General features: G+C 49.1%; 1 protein-coding gene across 12 annotated transcripts in view; it reads left to right on the top strand.

Annotated features, from left to right (window-relative positions):
• TOM1L2 (target of myb1 like 2 membrane trafficking protein) overlaps positions 1 to 19,199 on the top strand; it is a 109,030-nt gene that overhangs the window by 58,554 nt on the left and 31,277 nt on the right. For 10 of the 12 annotated variants that reach the window (XM_037493957.2, XM_037493956.2, XM_037493959.2 and 7 more), the window contains 5 exons: positions 3,039 to 3,117; positions 5,378 to 5,527; positions 14,234 to 14,368; positions 15,747 to 15,905; positions 18,993 to 19,109. In XM_037493957.2, the coding sequence (XP_037349854.1) occupies positions 3,039 to 3,117; positions 5,378 to 5,527; positions 14,234 to 14,368; positions 15,747 to 15,905; positions 18,993 to 19,109 (640 nt within the window). The remainder of the gene's footprint in view (positions 1 to 3,038; positions 3,118 to 5,377; positions 5,528 to 14,233; positions 14,369 to 15,746; positions 15,906 to 18,992; positions 19,110 to 19,199) is intronic. The other 2 variants (XM_037493960.2, XM_054689463.1) reach the window with 1 other exon arrangement.

Raw genomic sequence — 19,199 nt, forward strand, 5'->3', positions numbered from 1 at the left:
CTCAATAATGTGAGGAGGCGTGCAGGCATGTGAACATAATCAAAGCACAGTGTGACAAGGACTCTAAGAAGCTGTATCTCTAGGAGAGGGCCTAGAACAGTGGCAGTTAAGAGTCTCAGCCTGTTGGGAGCAAGGTTTTCTTGGAGGAGGTGACACCCAAGTGGAGTCTTGCAACATGCGAGGGCATTAGCCAGGTAAAGGGTAGATGGCAGGGGAGGACGGTGTCCATCCAGGCTGCTGGGCAGTGTGTGAAACACGTGCATAGGGGAGTGTAGTGCGGTTAGGGAAATGAAATCTCTAACACCTGTCCAGGCTGCAGTCCTAGGTCCTCTACCCACTTAATCTCTCTTAGATCAGTTTGCTCGTTTATAAAATGAGGGTTACCAGTAGTACCTGTACTATGGGTTCTACTGTCCTTACCCCTGTCTGCCATTCTCTGAGCACTTGCCACATCCCAGAGCCCCCCATCCAAGCCCTTCATTGCACCAGCTCATGCAGCCCACACAAAAGCCCTATAAGGTAGGGACAGCCCAATTTAATATTGAGAAAATTGACACCCCAAGTATTTGGTCACTTGCCAAAAGTCTTGTGGCATAGCTAAGAAGGGCAGATGCAGGATGCAAGCCTAGGCTGCTGGCTCCAGCCACGTAGGTGCTGACTGAGGCTCTTTTGTTTATTCTAAGTTTTACCTCTGGGAGGCTGTGATTCTAGTGGGTGCAGGTCAGGTGAGCTGACCCCATAGACCCCTTCCTGGTGTTTCCCTCATGTCCATGACTGAGATCACTTCTAGTCCCTGGTGTCCTGGACCCTGGGTCAGGAGTGCCTGGCTCAATAACCTCCCCAGGAATAAATTTTTGACCCTACTTACAGGGCCTTGCCCAGACCTACCTACTTAGGGTACAGACATGTGTATTTGGTAATTGCATCCCAGACAATTCTGAAATGTGACTGTGATGAGGATCCACCTAGCTGGGTCATTTTCATAACCATCTCTGGGGCTTTCCCCAGCTCAGTGTGTCTTTGTGCCCTGCCTCTAAGCTGGAAGGAACATCGGAGAGAATACATGCAGTAGAGCAAAACAATCAAAAGAATGGCAGGGAGGGAGGGAGGGAGGGAAGGAAATGGTGGAAGAAGAGGTGTTCGGGTGGTGGAGGAGGACAGCTGGGCCCTCTTGGAGGGGACCCAGGAGAAAGCATCTCAGAAGTAGCAGTTCAGGAGCTGAAGGACGAGATGAGTTCCAGATACCTGGGAAGCGGAAAGTGCCCCAGAGGCCAGATCGTGAGGATCTGTGGCCACGCTGAGGGCCTGACCTTTCCACAGAAGCCTGCCTGACTGTTGACGCATCACACATTTGCCTTTTCTTCCTGATCCCTTGTTCCTGCTCCATCTGGGCACTTGACTCTTCCTTCTCTCCTTTCTCCCTCTTTCCAACTCCATGCTGTCTAATCTGCTGCTGCTTCTTGAAACTTTGCAATCCCTCTGACATGGCTTTGATCCTCCTCTGTGAAGCTTCTCCCCTGGAGAGAGGGATAAATACTTGCTTTTGTGCTCACCCAGTCACTCTCAGGCTGTTCTTCCCGCAGATGAATTTTCATTTTAACTCTAACCCAGGAGCCTGCTGACTCTCTGATTTACCACCACCACCATCACCCCACACTGGGGAGCTCTGAGTGTGCGATGCTCTATGAGCTAGAAGTGATCACAGTCCTTGGAGGCTGTTCCCATTTTTCTGCTCCATGGAAGTTCAAGAGGAGAGGAATGAGCCTGAATTGAGAGGGATGGCTGCAGTGGGTCAGAGCTAACCATGGCTTGGCAGAGCCTTTGAGGGAAGAAATCAATCCATGTCCCTGGCCTGCAGCCGCTGACCTTCACCAGCTCAAGTCTACAAACAAAGCTGAGAACTTGTGAAATCCTGCATTTGCAAAAATCAGCATCCCTGTTTGGAAATTGCAGCCATCCTGCCAACACTTGGTAGGGACCCAATCTCCAGAGAGCCTCATCCCATCAGTCCATCAACTCGGGAGCCAAGAATTCCTGCAGGGCAGCCATGCTTCAAATTGGGAATGGGAAATTGGGGACTCAGGGTGTTTGTTTATTTCTTCTGAAGTCTTGCCTTGCTACTGTATATTTCTGTCTAAATTGGGCTAATTAGCAGAGCTTCTACCCTCCCTTCCCCTAACTTCCTCACACACATTTGAAAGAACTTTTTTTGTTTGCTAAACAGAAAATAGACATTTTAGAGCCATAACAATGGAACAGTCAACCTATGGAAGAGCTTTGACCATGGCCCACTTATACCCTGGGGACTGCCAAAAATTCTGTAAGATTCTTTCTGGGAATCTGTATCATATCCATTAACAAAATCACAGTTTTGGGGTTTTAGAGACTTACTTAAGTTTCTCAGGGAAAAAGGAGTTCCATGTACCCTGGGAGGAGTAAATGAAGATCCAGGCCTAGCCTGGCCATACTCTCCTCCGTGTCACTGTGTGGTTTCTCTGGAAAAACCTTCTGCAGTATACCCACACCCCAGTGGGTAAGTTGCTGTTTTGAATACATAATAACTTGCCTGCAATACAAAATTCAAAAAGATTGCAAATAGGCAATCAGTGAAAAATCATCTTTCCTCACTCTGTCACCTAGTTCCCTCGCCAGCTACCAGCTTCCTGGGTCCTTCCAGAGGTTCTTCCCTGTGTACTTCGTATGTTGTTGTCTTATTACAACCCCAATTGGAGCATACCTTCTGCACTGCTCTGCAGGTGACTCTTCGTATATCTTTGAGTTTATTCCACATGGTGCATAAGAAGAGTCTTTATTCTTTCTTGCAGCTGCATAGTATGCCATGGTGTGGATAGATGTGATTTATCAATAATTTAACTTGTTTCATTGATGGCGATTTAGTTTATTTCCAATCTTTTACATTTACAGACATGCTGCAGTATAACCTTGTATGTCTGCTAGTTAACACAAGTAGAAGTGAATCTGTAGGATGTGCCCCAAAGTGGAATATGCAAGGATCTTAATAATGTCTTTTTTTCCAGGCCAAAGGATGCCATTCGAGCCCTGAAGAAGCGGCTCAACGGGAACCGGAACTACAGAGAAGTGATGCTGGCATTAACAGTGAGTGCTGCTTTCTCAGGGTGGGAAAACACTTGGGAAAATCCATGCTCCTGGCCTCTCCCCACTCATGGGGCCTTCCCACCCTCCACTTAGCACAGCCTCCAGGACACACATCCAGTGGCTGGCTTGGTGCATATGCCACTGGGGGACAGCAGGGCCTCTGGTAGTGCCCTTGGGTTTTCCTACCCTTCTGTGAAATGGGGGGAGCTTTAATCTGTAAATGTATACTAGCAGAAGACGAGGCATGGGCAGCACTACCTGGCACAGAAGCCAAGAGTGGAAAGCCAAAGCCTTCAGTGTGGGTTACCTTTTGAGCCCCAGCCTGCTGTGAGACATCTTTGCTGGCTGCTTCCCTAGTCATCATTTTCCTGTTCATAAAAATGCTGACTTTCACCCAGTACCAGAAGAGAACTCTAGACTGGGTTGAGCTTCTCAGGTGTTGATGCAAATGCTTTCTATAACCTTCCAAATTGGTTTTGCATCATCACCCTTTTATGGATAAAGAAATTGAGTTCAGAGAGGTCTTGACGTTTGCCCAGACTTTACAGCTAGCTAGACATACCAAGCTTGGAGTACGGGGTGAAACCCCTTCATCCCTGCAGATTCCTAGAAAAAAAATCAGCCAAGGGATTCTTTCAGGAAGGAATAGACCAGGTTTCTGCCCTTCCTTCACATGTCAGGAAATTAAAAGGGACAACTTTAGGTGTTATTTCTGTCTTAAAAGCTACCAGTTTTTCAGATGTGGCAAAAACTGGGCCACAGTGAGTTCTTATAATAGAAACTGTAACAGGTCAGCATGTGGACCTCTCTGTAGGTTTGAATAGTGGGTTATTTATCCCAAACAGCCACAACATGTTTCCTCTTGAAGCAGAGAAACTGTTTGGCTTTTTTGCCCAAGTGAAAACCCAAGACTTATTAAGAGACTTCTCTCAGCCAGGGGATTGGGATTTGAATAATCAAGAGGAAAAAGACTAGCAGAGAAATAGGGAGTTGAGAGCTTTTTTTTTTTTTTCCCTCAGAATTTGATTCATGGCATTTGCTAAACCCAGAGTGATGCCGAAAATGAATTGTTCTCAGTAACTAAAATCACTAGGGAATGTACTTTAACATGCCAGGGCATTTTCCTGGTATCCAAATTTATCCTCTTATGGCCCAACTTCAAGGTGACAGTATCGGATGGAAATCTTTCTAAAGTGGATTCTGCCTTTATTTCCTTCCTATAGCAGAGCTTGATGGCAATCATTGTCTTGATGGTCATATAGGCAGGAAAGGGGAGAGCAGGAAACTGCGGAAGAGAGCAGGTTATATATGGTTAGTTTGGGGAAATTAGGATAACTGAGGCAGTCAGAAATATCCCCTGTTGCTGGTGACACCCTTCTAAGGAAGAATTCCCCACTAGTTGCCTGTGGCATTGGGGGGCTGTGGCATGGGTAGGTGCTGGCCTGGGAGGGGCCAGGTAATCATATGGGTTGGTTATAGAGAACTGAAGAGTTCAGAGAGCTGTGTGTAAGGCCAGAGCGATTCTTTAGTTGTTACCTGTGAGAGAGTCAGGCCCACACTGGTCATCTCCCAGAACCCACACACTCTGTACTTTGCTGTGTGGCTTAGGTCTTGTAACTCCTTTTTCCAGACTGGGGAGGAGTCTGTAGGGCTTGCAGTGACCCTGAACCTTAAAGTTGACTGGCAGCTGAGGCCCACAAATCGCTTATCAAGGGTGAAAAATTCTTTGTCATTTTAGTTGCAGAAGCAGGATTGTGTGGGTTGTGCTGTGTGTGTGTGTGTGTGTGTGTGTGTGTATGCTTCCTCACGTACCAGGACCAATAACTCACTAAGCAATTCAGCCTGTCACAGCAGCCTTCTCTGTGACAGAGCCTGTATCCCATTGGCTAATACCTCACACCCAGAGGCCCAGAGAGAGGAGTTAGAATGCTAATTTTAAGGAACCGGCTCAGTCATTTTGATCCCATTAAAACACCAGCATCCTTCTCATGCAAAACTGGTGCCTCAATTACCAACTAATTGCCTGATTATTGTGCAGGGACAGGAGACTTCCATCAGCAAGGGGCTGCCATCATTCCCTTGAGAAAGAGCTAAATTAGAGTGTGGGGGATGCCTGTGCTGTCTAGGTTGTGCTCTGGGGGAGACTGGCTGGAAAAACTATCTGGGAGAAGGAAGAAGGGGCAGTGGAAATTCAGCTTTTCAGTTTCCAGTCTCCTCTGGCTCCCTTGTGGTAACCTCTCTTTCTTTTCTTCCACATCAGGTGCTGGAGACATGTGTAAAGAACTGTGGCCACCGCTTCCACATTCTTGTGGCCAACCGAGACTTCATCGACAGTGTTCTGGTCAAGATCATTTCTCCCAAAAACAACCCTCCCACCATTGTACAGGACAAAGTACTTGCTCTGATCCAGGTAGATTAGCTTCCCTTGTCCGGCTTGTTGGGATGGAGTATTTGGTATATGCCTCATATCAGTTGAGTCCTTGTGCATTCCCATCACTTGGAGGAAAGAGTGGAAGCTTCTGGGTTTAAGTATTTGTTACAAGATGCTTCTTTTCATCCACTCATCCTACTGGAATGAAACTCCAAGTGGTGGGTGCTCTAGCTGTTCGACAGAACCTTCCTGAAGTTTTCTGGGTGCCCACAGTGGCCTCTGAGCCATCAGGCAATATGGAAAAGATCGGGCCACGTTAGACCGTGTGCCCGGCTTACGAGTCCATGGCTGGGGCCAGCTTCTGGCCAGGTGAGTGAGGTAGTGGGAGATACTAAGGAGGTAAGATTCCTGTTGGACTCTGAAGGATGATGGGTATAGGATGCATCACAAAGGGAATGGCATGTGCAAAGGCCTGTGAGCATCCAAGAGAACAGCTGATGCTTTGGAATGCATTCATTATTCATTGCTCTGTAACAAGTTACCCCAAACGTAGCAACTTCAAATAACACATTTACTATCTCATAGTTTCTGTGGATCAGGAATTGAGGAGCAGCTTCACTGAGTCACTCTGGCTGGGGAACTCTCATGGAGAGTTGCAGTGTTATTGACCAGGGCTTCCTCATGAAGGCTCCACTGGCGCTGGAGGCTGCTCTGCTGGCTCAACCTGGCTTGGCAGAAGGCCTCAGCTCCTTGCTGACTGTTGGTGGGCGGCCAGCAATGTCAACTTCTTGAGTGTCCCCATGACACAGCAACTGGTTTTTCCATAGATCAAGTTATCCAAGACAGGGTAGAGAAGCAGCTGTGGTGCCTTTTAGGACTGAGTCTGGGTCACACACCATCTTTGCTGTCATATTCTGTTTGTTAGAAGGAGTCACCAGCCCCAGACTCAAGAGGAGGGGATGAAACTGCCCTCGTAAAGAGAATAGGATGTTTTAATGGAGACAGAGTGCAGTGAAGACCCTGCAGCCAGGCTGGTGGCTGCTGGGAGAGCAGGGGATGAGGCCAGAGGAAGGTCAAGAGTGTGTGGGCCATATATGCTGAGGAGTTTGTGCTTTGTCTATGGGCAGTGGGGCATGGAAGGAGTCATTGAATGTTTCTGAGCTGGGGATACACAATCAGACCTGAATTTTAGACAGAACACCCTGGCGACAGGGTGGAGAGCGCATTTGTCAACGCGTACAAGGAGGTGGAGTGATTAGTGCTGCGGTGCAGGAAAGATAAGAGCTTGCAGGAGCCAAGAGGAGATGAGAGTGGAAGTGGAGCTGAGACTTGGGACACTGTGATCGGGGTGGGCATAGGGCTCTCAAGGTGGTGGCAGAGAGGAGAGAGCAGCCCAAGCCGAGGAGTCTGTTGGATCTGTCTTCTGTGCCCTCTGCCTGATACGATAGTCCTCCCCTGTAACTCCTTTCCTTCATGCAGACAGCCCTCAGGGGCCTGCTACCAGACAGGTTAACAATATACATCTCACTCTTCACTTCCTCTATGATCTTCGGGTACCTCTGTGCTAACTTTTCTATCATCTACTCTATTCTGAGTTCCCTGAGAGCTCAGGGATGCGGCATCCCCAGGGGCTAGAACAATTGACTGTGTAGGACAGGTGTTCTGTCCTTTGTTGTTTTCTCATCGAGTGGCTCCATGTAGTTCACTGAAGCTCTGAGGAAGGAAGATGATGCCCCTGTCCTTGCTTCCTAGGTTGTCCATCCCTTCATTCTGCCTGGGGTGTGTGGTGTGTGTGTGTGTGTGTGTGTGTGTGTGTGTGTGTGTTTGTGTCTGTGTGTGTGTCTTTCTCATGCACATGTGCATATCTCCTTACCCCTGCTCTCCCCACTCCACCTCTGCCCCTCACAGCCCCCTCATTCTCAGACTGTCCCACTATACTCCCGTGCTGCAACACCTCTAGTAATTGATGTCAGGAAAGTGCATAGTGACTTTTCCTCACAAAGGAGGGAGCACCCCAGCCTGTACCCCTTGGGTAGGCCCCACAGTGGCCATAGGTGAGGTCTCTACAGAGTCAGATCTGGAAGGAGTGTTTCCTGTGGCCAGGCCCCATAGTGGTCAGCTGCCTCTGCTGTGTGTAGATCCTAGCCAAGAGGATCTAAAGGGAGCCTGCACTGGCTATGGCCCCTGGCACTCCCTGGAATGCCAGCACACCTCACCCTGGCCTCTGAAGCTTTCCCATAATGTCACTACCTCCTTTCACTGCTACTTCTACTTGACTGTGTGACCTTGGTAGATGTTTTAACTTCTCTGGGTTTCTACCTACTTATGTGTAAAATAGAGGCTGCCATTCTTGCCAACTTGCTCCCAGCCCTGAGTCTGAGCTCAGCCCTGAGCCAACTCTGTGGTTTGCACCGTGTTCCGAGGGCTCCCCCTGCTGGCCTGGCAGCAGCATGTGCAGAACTTTAGAGAACCTCTAGGCCTGTGTGCCGGGCTGGAGAAACACAAGAGGCTGTAGGTGTGGGTGCTATCTGGAGGGCTTGACGACCCAAATGGGGACAGTTCTTCCTCTTCAGGTTTTGAAGTGTTCCTGAAAGCTTTCAGCCTTCGTTATGGCAGGCAGCATTAAGAATTGACACCTGGCTTGGCTTTTCTGGTGGGATGGACCAGAAAAACAGGATCCTCAACTTTTTCGTTCCTTTTTGCTTTTTATTGAATCATAATAAAACAAGAAATAAATAAAACAGGAAATCACACATTTCAAAAAAATATATTCAACTTGATAAATTTTTACAAACGGAATGTATCCATATAACCAGCTCTGAAGCAGAATATGACCAAACAACTCAAAAAGTGCTCCCAACCCCTGGGATGACCACCGGCCTGACCTCTCACAGTGTAGATGGGTTTTTCCTGTTCTTGAACTCGTTCTGTGAGGACTCCTGCATGGGAGCGCTGTTGTGTTTGGTCCTCTGTGTGTGGGCCTCGCATACGTCATTGGATGTGACGTTAGCCTTTCTTCTTTTTTTTTTTTTTAAGATTTATTTTATTTTTATGCATACAAGAGCTGGGGTACAGACCAGAGGTGAGGGGAAGGGGTGAGAGGATTCACCAGAGACAGAGTGGGGAACAGAACAGGCAGATTGACTGAAGTACATTGCTGGGGGAGCAGCAGGTGAGTCAGGAGAGGTCTGTTGCACCGTTTGGGTTGCTCCCTGGCCAGGGATTGAACTCATGCTTCAGTGGCTGCGGTCAGTTTCATAGGTTGCGTCTTAACCCCTTGTGCCACCAGGGAGGCCCAAGTAAGCCTTTATTCTACCTGCTCACATCAGCAGGCCTGTCCCACTGGATAAATGTACCACAGTTTACATGTCCCTCCCACTGTTGGTGAGACCAGTTTGGGACCATTATGAAAAATGCTGCCATGAGCATCTAGCATGTCTTCTGGTCAGCATATATATATTCTTTTTTATTGGATATTTATTAACTTGAATATGTAAAACTGCCATCTTTGGTCAAAAATGGTTGACTATTTGCACATCCCATATGGTTCAACCTAATACCTAAGGGTAAAATTGCTGGGAGAGGGGAAGGCCCTTGCTCGGGTTTAATGGTTATGCCAACAATTCTCCTACCAGCATGTGAGAGTTTTAGTTGTTTCACGTCCTCGCCAGCCTGAGGTATTCATCTTCTTTATTATGGCCATTTGATGAGTATATAGAAGTATTACATCTTGTCAACCTTTTTTTAACCTCTTTGAAAAGGGGGTTTTACTTACATACTCAACATACTTTTAAAAACCGTATAAGCCCCACCCCCCATGTCTGAGGATCCCCCTTGGGAGAATAAATGCTGTTACCTCTGTGAGACAAGAATGAGGGATGGGGGAAGGGGACGGGAGGGAAGTTCACTGACTCTCATCAGCCTATGACTCGGTAATGGAGTTGCAGGCTACCATATGACCCCAGCCATACTGGAGAGAGGTCCAGCTAACTGTGTGGGTACCAGAGCCACGGTGCATTCTTCCTCACTATCTTTGGTGTCTGGAATCTCCTTGGTGCTCTTTGATTTTTTTTTTTTTTTCTTTTGAGCCCAACTACAAAGAAGCAGAGTCCTGGCCCTGCCCTCAGGGAACCGGCAATTTAGCAGAGGAGATGAGTTTTGCAGGTGCTAGGGCCTAGTCAGGGAGGACTTTGGAATATTGAAGGGGAATCCTAAACTCTGAGCATCTTGGCAGTTGAAATGCTTTTAAGATGAAGCGGCTACACAGATCAACGCCACCCTTCCTCCTGCCCATGAGGCATGGGTGGGTCTCCTGGCCGAAGTGGAACCTGTGGGGCCTCCCCGGTGGCGCAGCGGTTGAGCGCTGGGTTGCGAAGCTGCCCGCAGCCTCTGCAACGCCGGTTCGATCCCCGGCTGCTCCCCGGCCACCAGAGGAGGGTCCCACATGGCGCGCAGACTTCTCCTGCCACCCGCTGCTCCCCTCAGCAGTGTACCTTGGTCCTTCTGCCTGCTCTGCTCCCTGCTGTAGCTCTGGTGAGTTCTCTCACCCTCCTGTGCTTCTGACTGTACCCAGTGCATGTATAAACAAAACGAACAAACAAATAAATAAATAAAATAAAAACATGCCTCTAAAAAAAAAAAAAAACAAAAACGAAGTGGAACCTGTGGCCTGAGTCCAATGACCCTTTGGTTGCTCCCTCAAAACAGGACTAAAGTCTTGTTGAGGGGTAGGAAGGTCTCCAAGGGCTGGTCTCCAAACCAGCTTTTCTAATATCTTCCTGTGTGTATAGAGAAATGAGCGATAGAACTTTCCTTGCATTTCCTGGCCCCAGCCTTCCATCCCTTCTGCCTCCTCTCCTAGAATGCTGCGCACAGTCATTGTCAACCTAGGATGGCCGCAGAGGGCATTTCCATTGGTGCATATTTGCCACCAGCTGCCTTCTGGGCCAAATGCAAAGAGAATCAGCCCTCTTTGCCTCCCACACTACGTATCTCCTCTCTTCATGGCATCTATGGCCTCTAGCTGCCCTGGAGCCATCCACAGCCACCCCCCAAAAGAGACCCATCCATTCAGGCTCCTGTACCCCAGAGACCCAATCTTTCAGAATGCCCAAGGAAAACCATTTTTGTTGACCCAGACTAAGTCCAGTGTGTAAGGTCTATGGCAGTACATTCTGGAAGCATTTACCTTTCTTGGGAGTGAGGGCTCAGTGGGCTTTGCCCTTTCAGAATGTGACACTCCATGTGGTGCACGGGTAGGGAGATGCTGAGAGCAGAGCCATCTGTGGAGCAGCTTGCCAGCGCTCTCATCCCAGCCTCTGGACTTCCCACAACTCTTAGCTTTTTGCCCTACATTTTTACGTGGTTCCTTGCTGGCCTTTTGACTGTGTTCCTCTCTGTGTACTTGTGCTAGTCCCATTTGCGAAGACGAGAAGGAGATGCCTGCCTCTGTCACCCCTCAACCTTTCCCTTGAAATTGTTTGCAGGAACAGAAATAGCATCCTAGTAGAGTAATCTCCCCATGATCATGCCTGACCTACCTCCTGGCCCCCCCTTTAGCAACCTTCCCCCTCCAACACCACCTCAGCCTGTAAATTAGCAATGGAGTCTAAAAATACTCTCTTTCCACTGAAGGTTTTTCTTTCCACTCAAGAAAGTGAGCTGTATGGGGTGGGGTGGGTGTGGAGGCAGGAGGAACCTGAGGTGTTGTGTTCTTGGAAGGTGTCAGAGACCTGGGGGCTGGGCCTTTGGTCAGATTCTGTATGGATGGGCAGCTCCTGGGGATGCTGTCATCAACATGTCTGGGGCATAGGCAGAACATGACAGAAGACTCCTTTTGTCTGAAACACAGAGCTTATAGTTTAAACCAGTAGTCGTTTATTGATCTGAAATTTGATGATTTGAAACTTTGTCAAAACTTAAGGGAAGCAGAAACAAATGGAATGTGGCTCATGTTTATATAAGGTTTTATTCTGGGGTTTACAGTCCAAAGGACCAAAGGAGATAAAATCAGATTTGTATCTCTCTCTCATTAGACCTGCCCCTAGATCTTTTATCCTCCTTACACTGTAGGAATAGACAGGAAAATGGACAATTACATAGAGAACGGTGAGATGGCCGCTTGGTAATTAACCTGCCAGCTCCTGTGACAGGGACCCTCAGAGGGTGCCAGCACTGCCACATCACTTTGCTTTCTGATGGGGCTGCCTCCCCACATCACCTCTGTGACTCCTGGGCTTCCGCTTCGGGACCCAGAGTGAACCAGACCTCCTGAGGTTTGCCACATCTCCCCTAGAGTGGATTCTCCATTCTCAGCTGGATCAGCTTTCTGGAGGGGGCTCCTGCTTTATCATTGTCACTTAGTCTGCTGACAGCCTAAGTGCCCATCTTCCTCTGTTCTCTGAACTGGGACGAGAGGGACACTTTAGTAACCATTAGAACTGAATTCAATCTAACTAGACAAATGTTGACTGACCACCTTCTCTGTGCAAGAGTGACACTTAGTATGTGCCTTCCTTCAAAAGGTGTGCAAACTTGTAGGGAAGACAGAAGCACAGGTATTTACGTATTGTGCCAGGAAGTTGCTGGAGGCATAGAGCAGCTCTGGATTTCTCCCACTTCTGTATTGCCACAGAAATGTGCCCCACCCATTTCCATGTTGGCATCAGAATCTTGTTCAGTAGAGAACGCTGCCATGGGCATATGGCCTGTTAGTAGCTGCCTCACCCAAACTGCACAGGATCCCACACAGAGGTTGAAATAGTGGCAGCTGGGAAGGGAATGGACTAATCAAGACTGCTTGGTTGCAAATAACAGATGCCAACTCCAGCTTGCCTAGGCAAAGAGGAAAGTTTGTCATGACAGGGCAGGATTTGGGGTGTGACGGCCTGAGGAAGGAGCAGGAAGACTTTCCAAATTTTCGGCTGTATGTCTGCACCCCTCAGCATACCAGCTATACCTGTCCAAGCACACAGGCTCTCTGTTCCTGGGTCATGGGGGACAACATGGCTGTTTCCCAGGACTCACATTTATAGAGGACAGGCCCAAGGCTAAGCTCTTGGAAAGAGAATCTGATTGGCCCAACTTGGGCCAGTGTATGTGAAACAGTGATAATTCTTTGATCTTCATTCTTCTTCCCTCAGATTTTACTGGAATGGAGAGCAAGATAAATTAAAAGGGGTCCCTGGAGCTGTTTGTCCTCCTGTAAAAATGGAGGCAGGAAACGGTGCCAGGAAGAACAGCCATGCTTTTTTCTCCCCAGCCTCCCACAGCAGGATGTGACACTGATCTTAGCCTCTAAAGCTTAGATCCTAAATTAAAATGCTATTGCATTCTGAAGCTGGAGTCACAGGGCTCAGCTGAATTTTGAATCAAGCAGTAGCAGCCAAAGCAGCTGGTGGAGAACAGGGTTCTGGGGGACTCCATGGGGTGAGGGTGGGGAACAGGTCTTCCATGCTGCTCTCCAGCTGGTGAGTTCCAGACAGGCCTCTGCAGGCACCTTCCCCCCCCCACCCCCCAACCTCCCTCAGAATGCTAAAGGAAGTGTTAGCCAAGAGGGGTTGTCCTGATATAGGCATTAAATCCCTGAGTATGCAAATTAAATAAGTGGACCAAGGAAAGCCAGGCTGACAGTGTTTGTAGTAAGCGAGCTGCATCGGTTGTAATAAAAAAGGCTTTTTAGAAACTGACCTTTTAACTTCAAATGAGTCTGTTGGTTAGAGATAGAGTTTCTGTGCTGCCTCGGGATTGGTTGGAACACATTGCTGGAGCCAGGGAGGCAGTTACAGTTTGTGACAACAGCAGAATTGGCAGCAGAACCGTGGGTGCAAGACGCTCTGCCTCCTCTTCTGGGTACGTATGATGACAGGACAGCCCCAAAGAACTGGGCCTCACTCTGGGCAGCCTTTCGGATAGACTTCTTTTTTAATATTTTCTGTTAACTTCCAAACAACAGAATGTGATTTTTAAAAATCTTAAAGGTTTCATCAACCAATGATAAGTAGTAGTCTGTTGAGATACTTTTTCTTTCCTCTCTATGTCGTATTTTCATTTAAGGGAACAAGTAGATTTTTTGATGAGGGCTTGTGTCCGTTGACCGTGTGGGCAGCATGGGGCTCGCCCTCCAGCCTCAGCCTTCTCACCTGTCAGATGATGGCTGGGCTGGGCATTCTCAGCTGTAGCATTCTCTGATCTACTGAGGAAACCTAGCGTTAGCCTTTATTTCCCATCACACATCAATTTCTCCTTTCCTTTCTGCTCAATTTGCCTACGGTTCCTGCCTTCACTGGCGAGTGCTGTGCAGAGCAAAGTGTAAAGATGACCGTGGACAGACCCTCAGTGCTCCTGTCCCATCGGAGCCTCCGTGCGCAGTGATGAGGCAGCCTCTTCATGCCCTTCAGCTCAACATCCCCAGGAATCGCGATTTCCTTGCCATTAGGGAAATGCCTGCATTTTAGGATGCGCCACGGTGCTTAGGTGTTATTTCTCTGTCTCTTCTCCAAGGAAATACTACATGCCGAATTAAGTTTTGTGTTTTTCTTCACGCACAACAGCACCATTGAAAACCAAGATTTCGCCAGCTGCACTGTGGCAGCTCTGCTGTAGGAGAGGAAGGGAGTAGGTTTGGCAGCATGATTTGTGCTCGAGTGGAGGAGAGAGCTTAGCCTCTGCCAGAGGCCCCTGGGCGGCTTTGGAGTTTCAGGCACCGTGACAGCCCTCCCTAACAGCCTTCGTTTCTCCTCCCAGGCGTGGGCTGATGCCTTTCGAAGCAGCCCTGACCTTACTGGTGTTGTGCACATATACGAGGAGCTGAAGAGGAAAGGGGTCGAGTTTCCCATGGCAGACTTGGACGCTCTGTCTCCCATACACACACCACAGCGGGTAAGCTTCCAGCTGGCATTTTCTAGAAAGACCTACTGCGGAATGGGCAAGCCACTGCCACCACCCTTCTGCTGCTCCATTTGAATTATTCAGCTTGTCATCACGCTTTCTTAAAGCTTGAGGGCATTTCTTTTTAATAACAAGGGAAGTACGGGAGTGAGACAGCTGGTTGACTGGTGATTAAGTGGCAGCAGTGTCTCCCCCAGTTTTCAGACTGACTGGGGAAGAATATAATAGAGGGATCAGTTCAGACGTTTTTATGGAAGTAGCTGCTTGGGTGGAGCCATCCTAGGAGGGTCATTAGCACCTGCTTTTCAGAGGCCCCAGGGAATCTGGTGTGGGGATGCCGGCATCTCCCTTTGAGAGCACCAGAGCACCTCATTGTTGGCAGGGTGGCGGGGCTGACAGTGTCAACTATCATGGGGCAAAGAGCAGCTTTCCATTTTTTGAACTGTATAAAAATGGATCAGAAATTTATTTTGAGCTATCAGCGTTCAATGCTTGAGTTCTGTCAGCCTTGGGATTCAAAGCACAGGGAAGGCCCATTTAGGAGCCTCCCACTGAAGCTCTGTAATGTAGGGCAGCCCTGTGCTTCACAATTAAAAGCTTGCAGGTGACACCATTCATCCTCTCTCATGGAAGCTAGTACCCCTACTGGCTGGTCATCAACCCCTGACCCAGGGAGAGCCAGAAAACTCCAGGGTCTAGAAGAGGAACCTCATTCTAGCACACTCTGCCTTACTGGTCCCAGCTACCCATCACTGAAATGGGGGCCAGAGAGGGCCAGATCTGCAGGCCTGTGCAGATCTCTTGTGGGAACACAGTTGAATATAAGAGATGACCTGAGATTCGCAAAGGGAAAGCACAAGGAGTTTCTTTCCAAAGCATCATTCTCATTATGATCCCTCCCAACCACTCACTGTGCCTTGTGGAATAAACATAACCTGTTTTCTTCTTCTAATAATGACACAGAACAATGTCATTGTTCCTATAATTACAAAGAACATTTGGTAAATTGCATAATTACTATTTATATTAGTCTCCCTGTAAAGGCCAAATGTAATCTGCTATCTACTAAGTATTCATGGTCAGCAAAACTTAAGAGCAGCCCCCTCCATTCAGATCCTGAGGTGATCCAAATAGTGGGACCCACAATCGGCACTCTTGTGCTGCCTTTCTGAGTCACTTTGGTTGTCTGTGAGGTGCAGAGGGGCGGAGAGCTGCTTTGAGCCTCAAGCCTTGAAGGTCAGCAGCAGATCTCGGCCCCCGCCTGTCTGCAGGTGGCTATGGCGGGAATTGCTGCCCGGGTGGGGTAGGTGCCAGGCCCAGCCACACTGGCAGCCCAAGTGAACAGATGACTTTGTTGTTGCCGTGCCAGAGCGTCCCTGAAGTGGATCCAGCCTCAACCATGCCCAGGTCCCAGTCGCAGCAGAGGACGAGTGCCAGCTCCTATTCCTCGCCTCCTCCTGCGCCTTACTCTGCTCCGCAGGCCCCAGCTCTGAGTGTGACTGGACCCATCACGGCCAATTCAGAACAGGTACTTGTATACTTCCAGGCCAGCCACCTGTACTCATTCCCCTTCCAGGGGATTCAGACAGGCCTACCAGGACCAGGACTAGGTGTCGGCAACACAGAGATGGAAGGCCCAGCCCCCCTCTATTGACGCCTGACAGTCCAGGAGGGAAGACAGGTGCAAAGACAGGATGCGTGGTCACACTGGCAGGAGTAGGACCTGACTGCTCTGTGAACCCCAAGCTGAGCCCCACCAGGGAGGCAGCTGGTGAACTGACATTCTGCGGGGCTCAGGGCTGGAGTGGAACCTTATCAGGTGAGGTGTGAAACAGAGGCCCAGAGGGACCTGCACACCCTCAGGGAGAGCAGGTGGATGTTTGGGAGGATAGCTCTAGGTACACAGTCTGGGAGGGAGGAAATCATGGCAGACTGTGAGGCCAGAAACACGGTGAGTTGTGAACAGCCTTCTGTGTTACACAGACAGGTTTAGATTTATCCTCAAAGAAGTATCAGTCATCAGAGGCCAGGGCCTCAGTCCGCATGGTGCCCATGGAGGCAGAGGCTAGGATCAGGGAGGCCTTTCTGCCTTTATCCCAAAATCTACCAGCCTCCCCTGAGGTATTTCCTAGAAACTAATGCCATTTTAACCCTAAACTGGATTTTTGTAGGTTGTGTTGTAGAATGATTTAATAGATGAATCTATAAAATTCCATTAAAATTTGAGAATCAGTCACTCTTGAAAAAAAAAAATCTATCCAAGGTTTGTATTTTTAAAATCCTTATTTAATCTTTGTGACAATGTCATTTCAATGACTCCTCATTTGAACAGAGGTGCCAAACAACTAGGTCCAATTAATGGGCATTTTGTGCCAGGCCATGCACATTTTTGTTCTCTTACTGCTCTGAGGAGGAAGCAGACTCCCAACAAGGAAGCATGGCATGAGCAGGAGGAGCAGAACTGGTAGTCAGGCCTACCCTTGAGTTCCCTTTGACTACTTACCACAAGGCTTTGGTCAGGTCATTTAGCCTCAGTTTTCTGATCCATAGAATGCAGCAGTATTCCTTCCTTTGATTCCACAGGGTGGTTTTGGCTTACAGGGCAGCTGGAGTGGGCCTAGAATAATCCTCCAAGTCCTGTGGGCACTGCTGAGGGGAGAAAGTTGAAACCTGCAACTGAAGCTCAGGGTTTACATTAACTGTGGGCCTGGGTTCATTGAACTTTGCCCTCCCTTGTTACCCACAATGTCCAGGACCTAGCCTCAAAAGGGGAACCCGGGGAAGAAGGTCTTGCTCTAGGTTCCTATGCCTCAGGGCGGAAATGTGCCCCCATTTTGCTCAGAAGCAAGACAGACATCTTGGAAGCTGGATGGCCATTGAGATCCTCTACTGACTCCCAGTCAGTGCCGTGGGAGCACAGGAAGCAACCTCGCTCCAGAACAGTGGAGAGGAGGGTCTAGAGTGGGCCAGAGGGCACAGGTATTACCCCTAGGAGAGGTGGAGACAGCCTGGCCTAGAGGACCCCAGGACTTCAGAGACCACATGATCTCTAATTGTCACATCCCTGGATATCCCAGACCAGAAACTTGCTCTGAAGATCTGGGAGGAGGTTCCCTGGGCTATCTACCAGGCAGAGCCAGAGGCAAAAAGAGCCCATCCACAGACCCCACCTGTCATCCTGATTAAACATTTGTCCACTTATCTCTTCATCTCCCCATCCAATGAGCAGTTGTTGAGGCCTCCTGTCCCTATCTCTGTGCTGAGGGTACATGCCTCAACCTGGTAGAGTCCCTACTGCTAGGATTGGCATAGGACCGGGAGGGACCTGGAGGGGTAGGGGTTGGGAACTCTGGGGTCCACCTCAGGGGAGGGCAGGGGAGAGTTAGAAAAGGTGTCATTGAACAGAGGTGTTGAGCTTGGTCACAGTGCAGTTAAGAGTCATGGCAAAATCCAGCCCTCTGGACGTTCTAGCAGAAAAGGATCTAATCAGTATTGGGTCTTGCATGCCAGAACTGTATGAGGATTTTCATGTCAGTTATTCACGGTGGCCCTGTGAGATGTGGTATTATCATCATCTTTCCCTGGATGAGGAAGCTGAGGCTCCTTCCCTTGGTAGGAAGCTGGGTGGGGGATGGGCTCCTCTGTGTCTTCTCTTGGTCCATCTCCTTCATTCTTGCTACCCACTGGTCAGTGCTGCTGCTGTGGGGGCCTGTGTTCTTGGGCATCTCCCAGCACTCGTTCAAGTATCTCTGAATTTCTTGGCTTCCGTCCAGCGTGTTGGTCTCCCATGACTGAGTAATCCTCCTTTCTGTAGGGGACAAGTAGGCATTTCTATGCAGATTCTTATTTATGCCTCTCTGTGGGCAAAGAATGTCCTGTGGCCCCCATAGACATCTTGAGGGGACTTAGAGAGCGCATGTGCTGGGTTGGAGACCACGGGGAAATTTATAGTGTCCCTGCTGCAGGAGAGAGGGTCAGGCCTCAGCCCAGGTCCGGGCCTTGGGGAGCTATGTTGAATGGGCAAGTTGGGTAGTTTTCAAGGGTCGTGTTATCCCTTGATAGGAAGCTGGGTGGGGAGGGGGGCTCCCCTGTGTCTTTCTCTCGGTCCCTCCCCTTCATTCTTGCCACACCAGAAAAGTGCAGTTAATGCCATTCAGCCTCTCAGAAGACCAGAGTTCCCAGAGGCAAGAGTTGAGGTTCCTCAGTGAGGAGCCTATCCTGAAGGAACCTTGGGGATCATTCACTTGAAAGAAGCCAGGGCCTGAGAGGTTAATTTTCTACTCAACATCCCACAGTGGGACAGTTGAGGCTGCAAATCAGCTCCATTCTCACCAAACCCCGTGAGCTCTCTCTCTATATACGGTGTGCCTCAGTATCATGGGCAGAGTCCCCAGTGACAAACTTGATAACCAGGGCCCTCGGGTGGCCTCACTCCCCCATTCCATACTCTCTCAGAGCTGCTATCACCCTCCCAGGCAGATCCTCGTCAGAGAAGACTGCTTCTTCTACCACACCCACCAGAGGTGTAACCTGGATGTCATAATGAATGGGACTGTCCAGCCAAGTACAGGTTGACTGACCTCTCCTTCCCGCTCTCTTCCCCTGGCCCCAACAGATTGCCAGGCTGCGGAGTGAACTGGATGTTGTTCGAGGAAACACAAAAGTTATGTCGGAGATGTTAACAGAAATGGTCCCCGGGCAAGAAGATTCATCTGATCTGGAGTTGCTACAGGTGAGGAGGACCACATCTCATGGAAGCTGTGGGTGAGGGATGAAGCATTCAACATATGGAGGCAGAGATGGGGCTTGGGGAGACTGCTGT

Source organism: Talpa occidentalis, unplaced genomic scaffold (assembly GCF_014898055.3).
Source record: "Talpa occidentalis isolate TD23 unplaced genomic scaffold, MPIMG_talOcc4v2.1 talOcc4.7, whole genome shotgun sequence".
Lineage (NCBI taxonomy): Eukaryota > Metazoa > Chordata > Mammalia > Eulipotyphla > Talpidae > Talpa > Talpa occidentalis.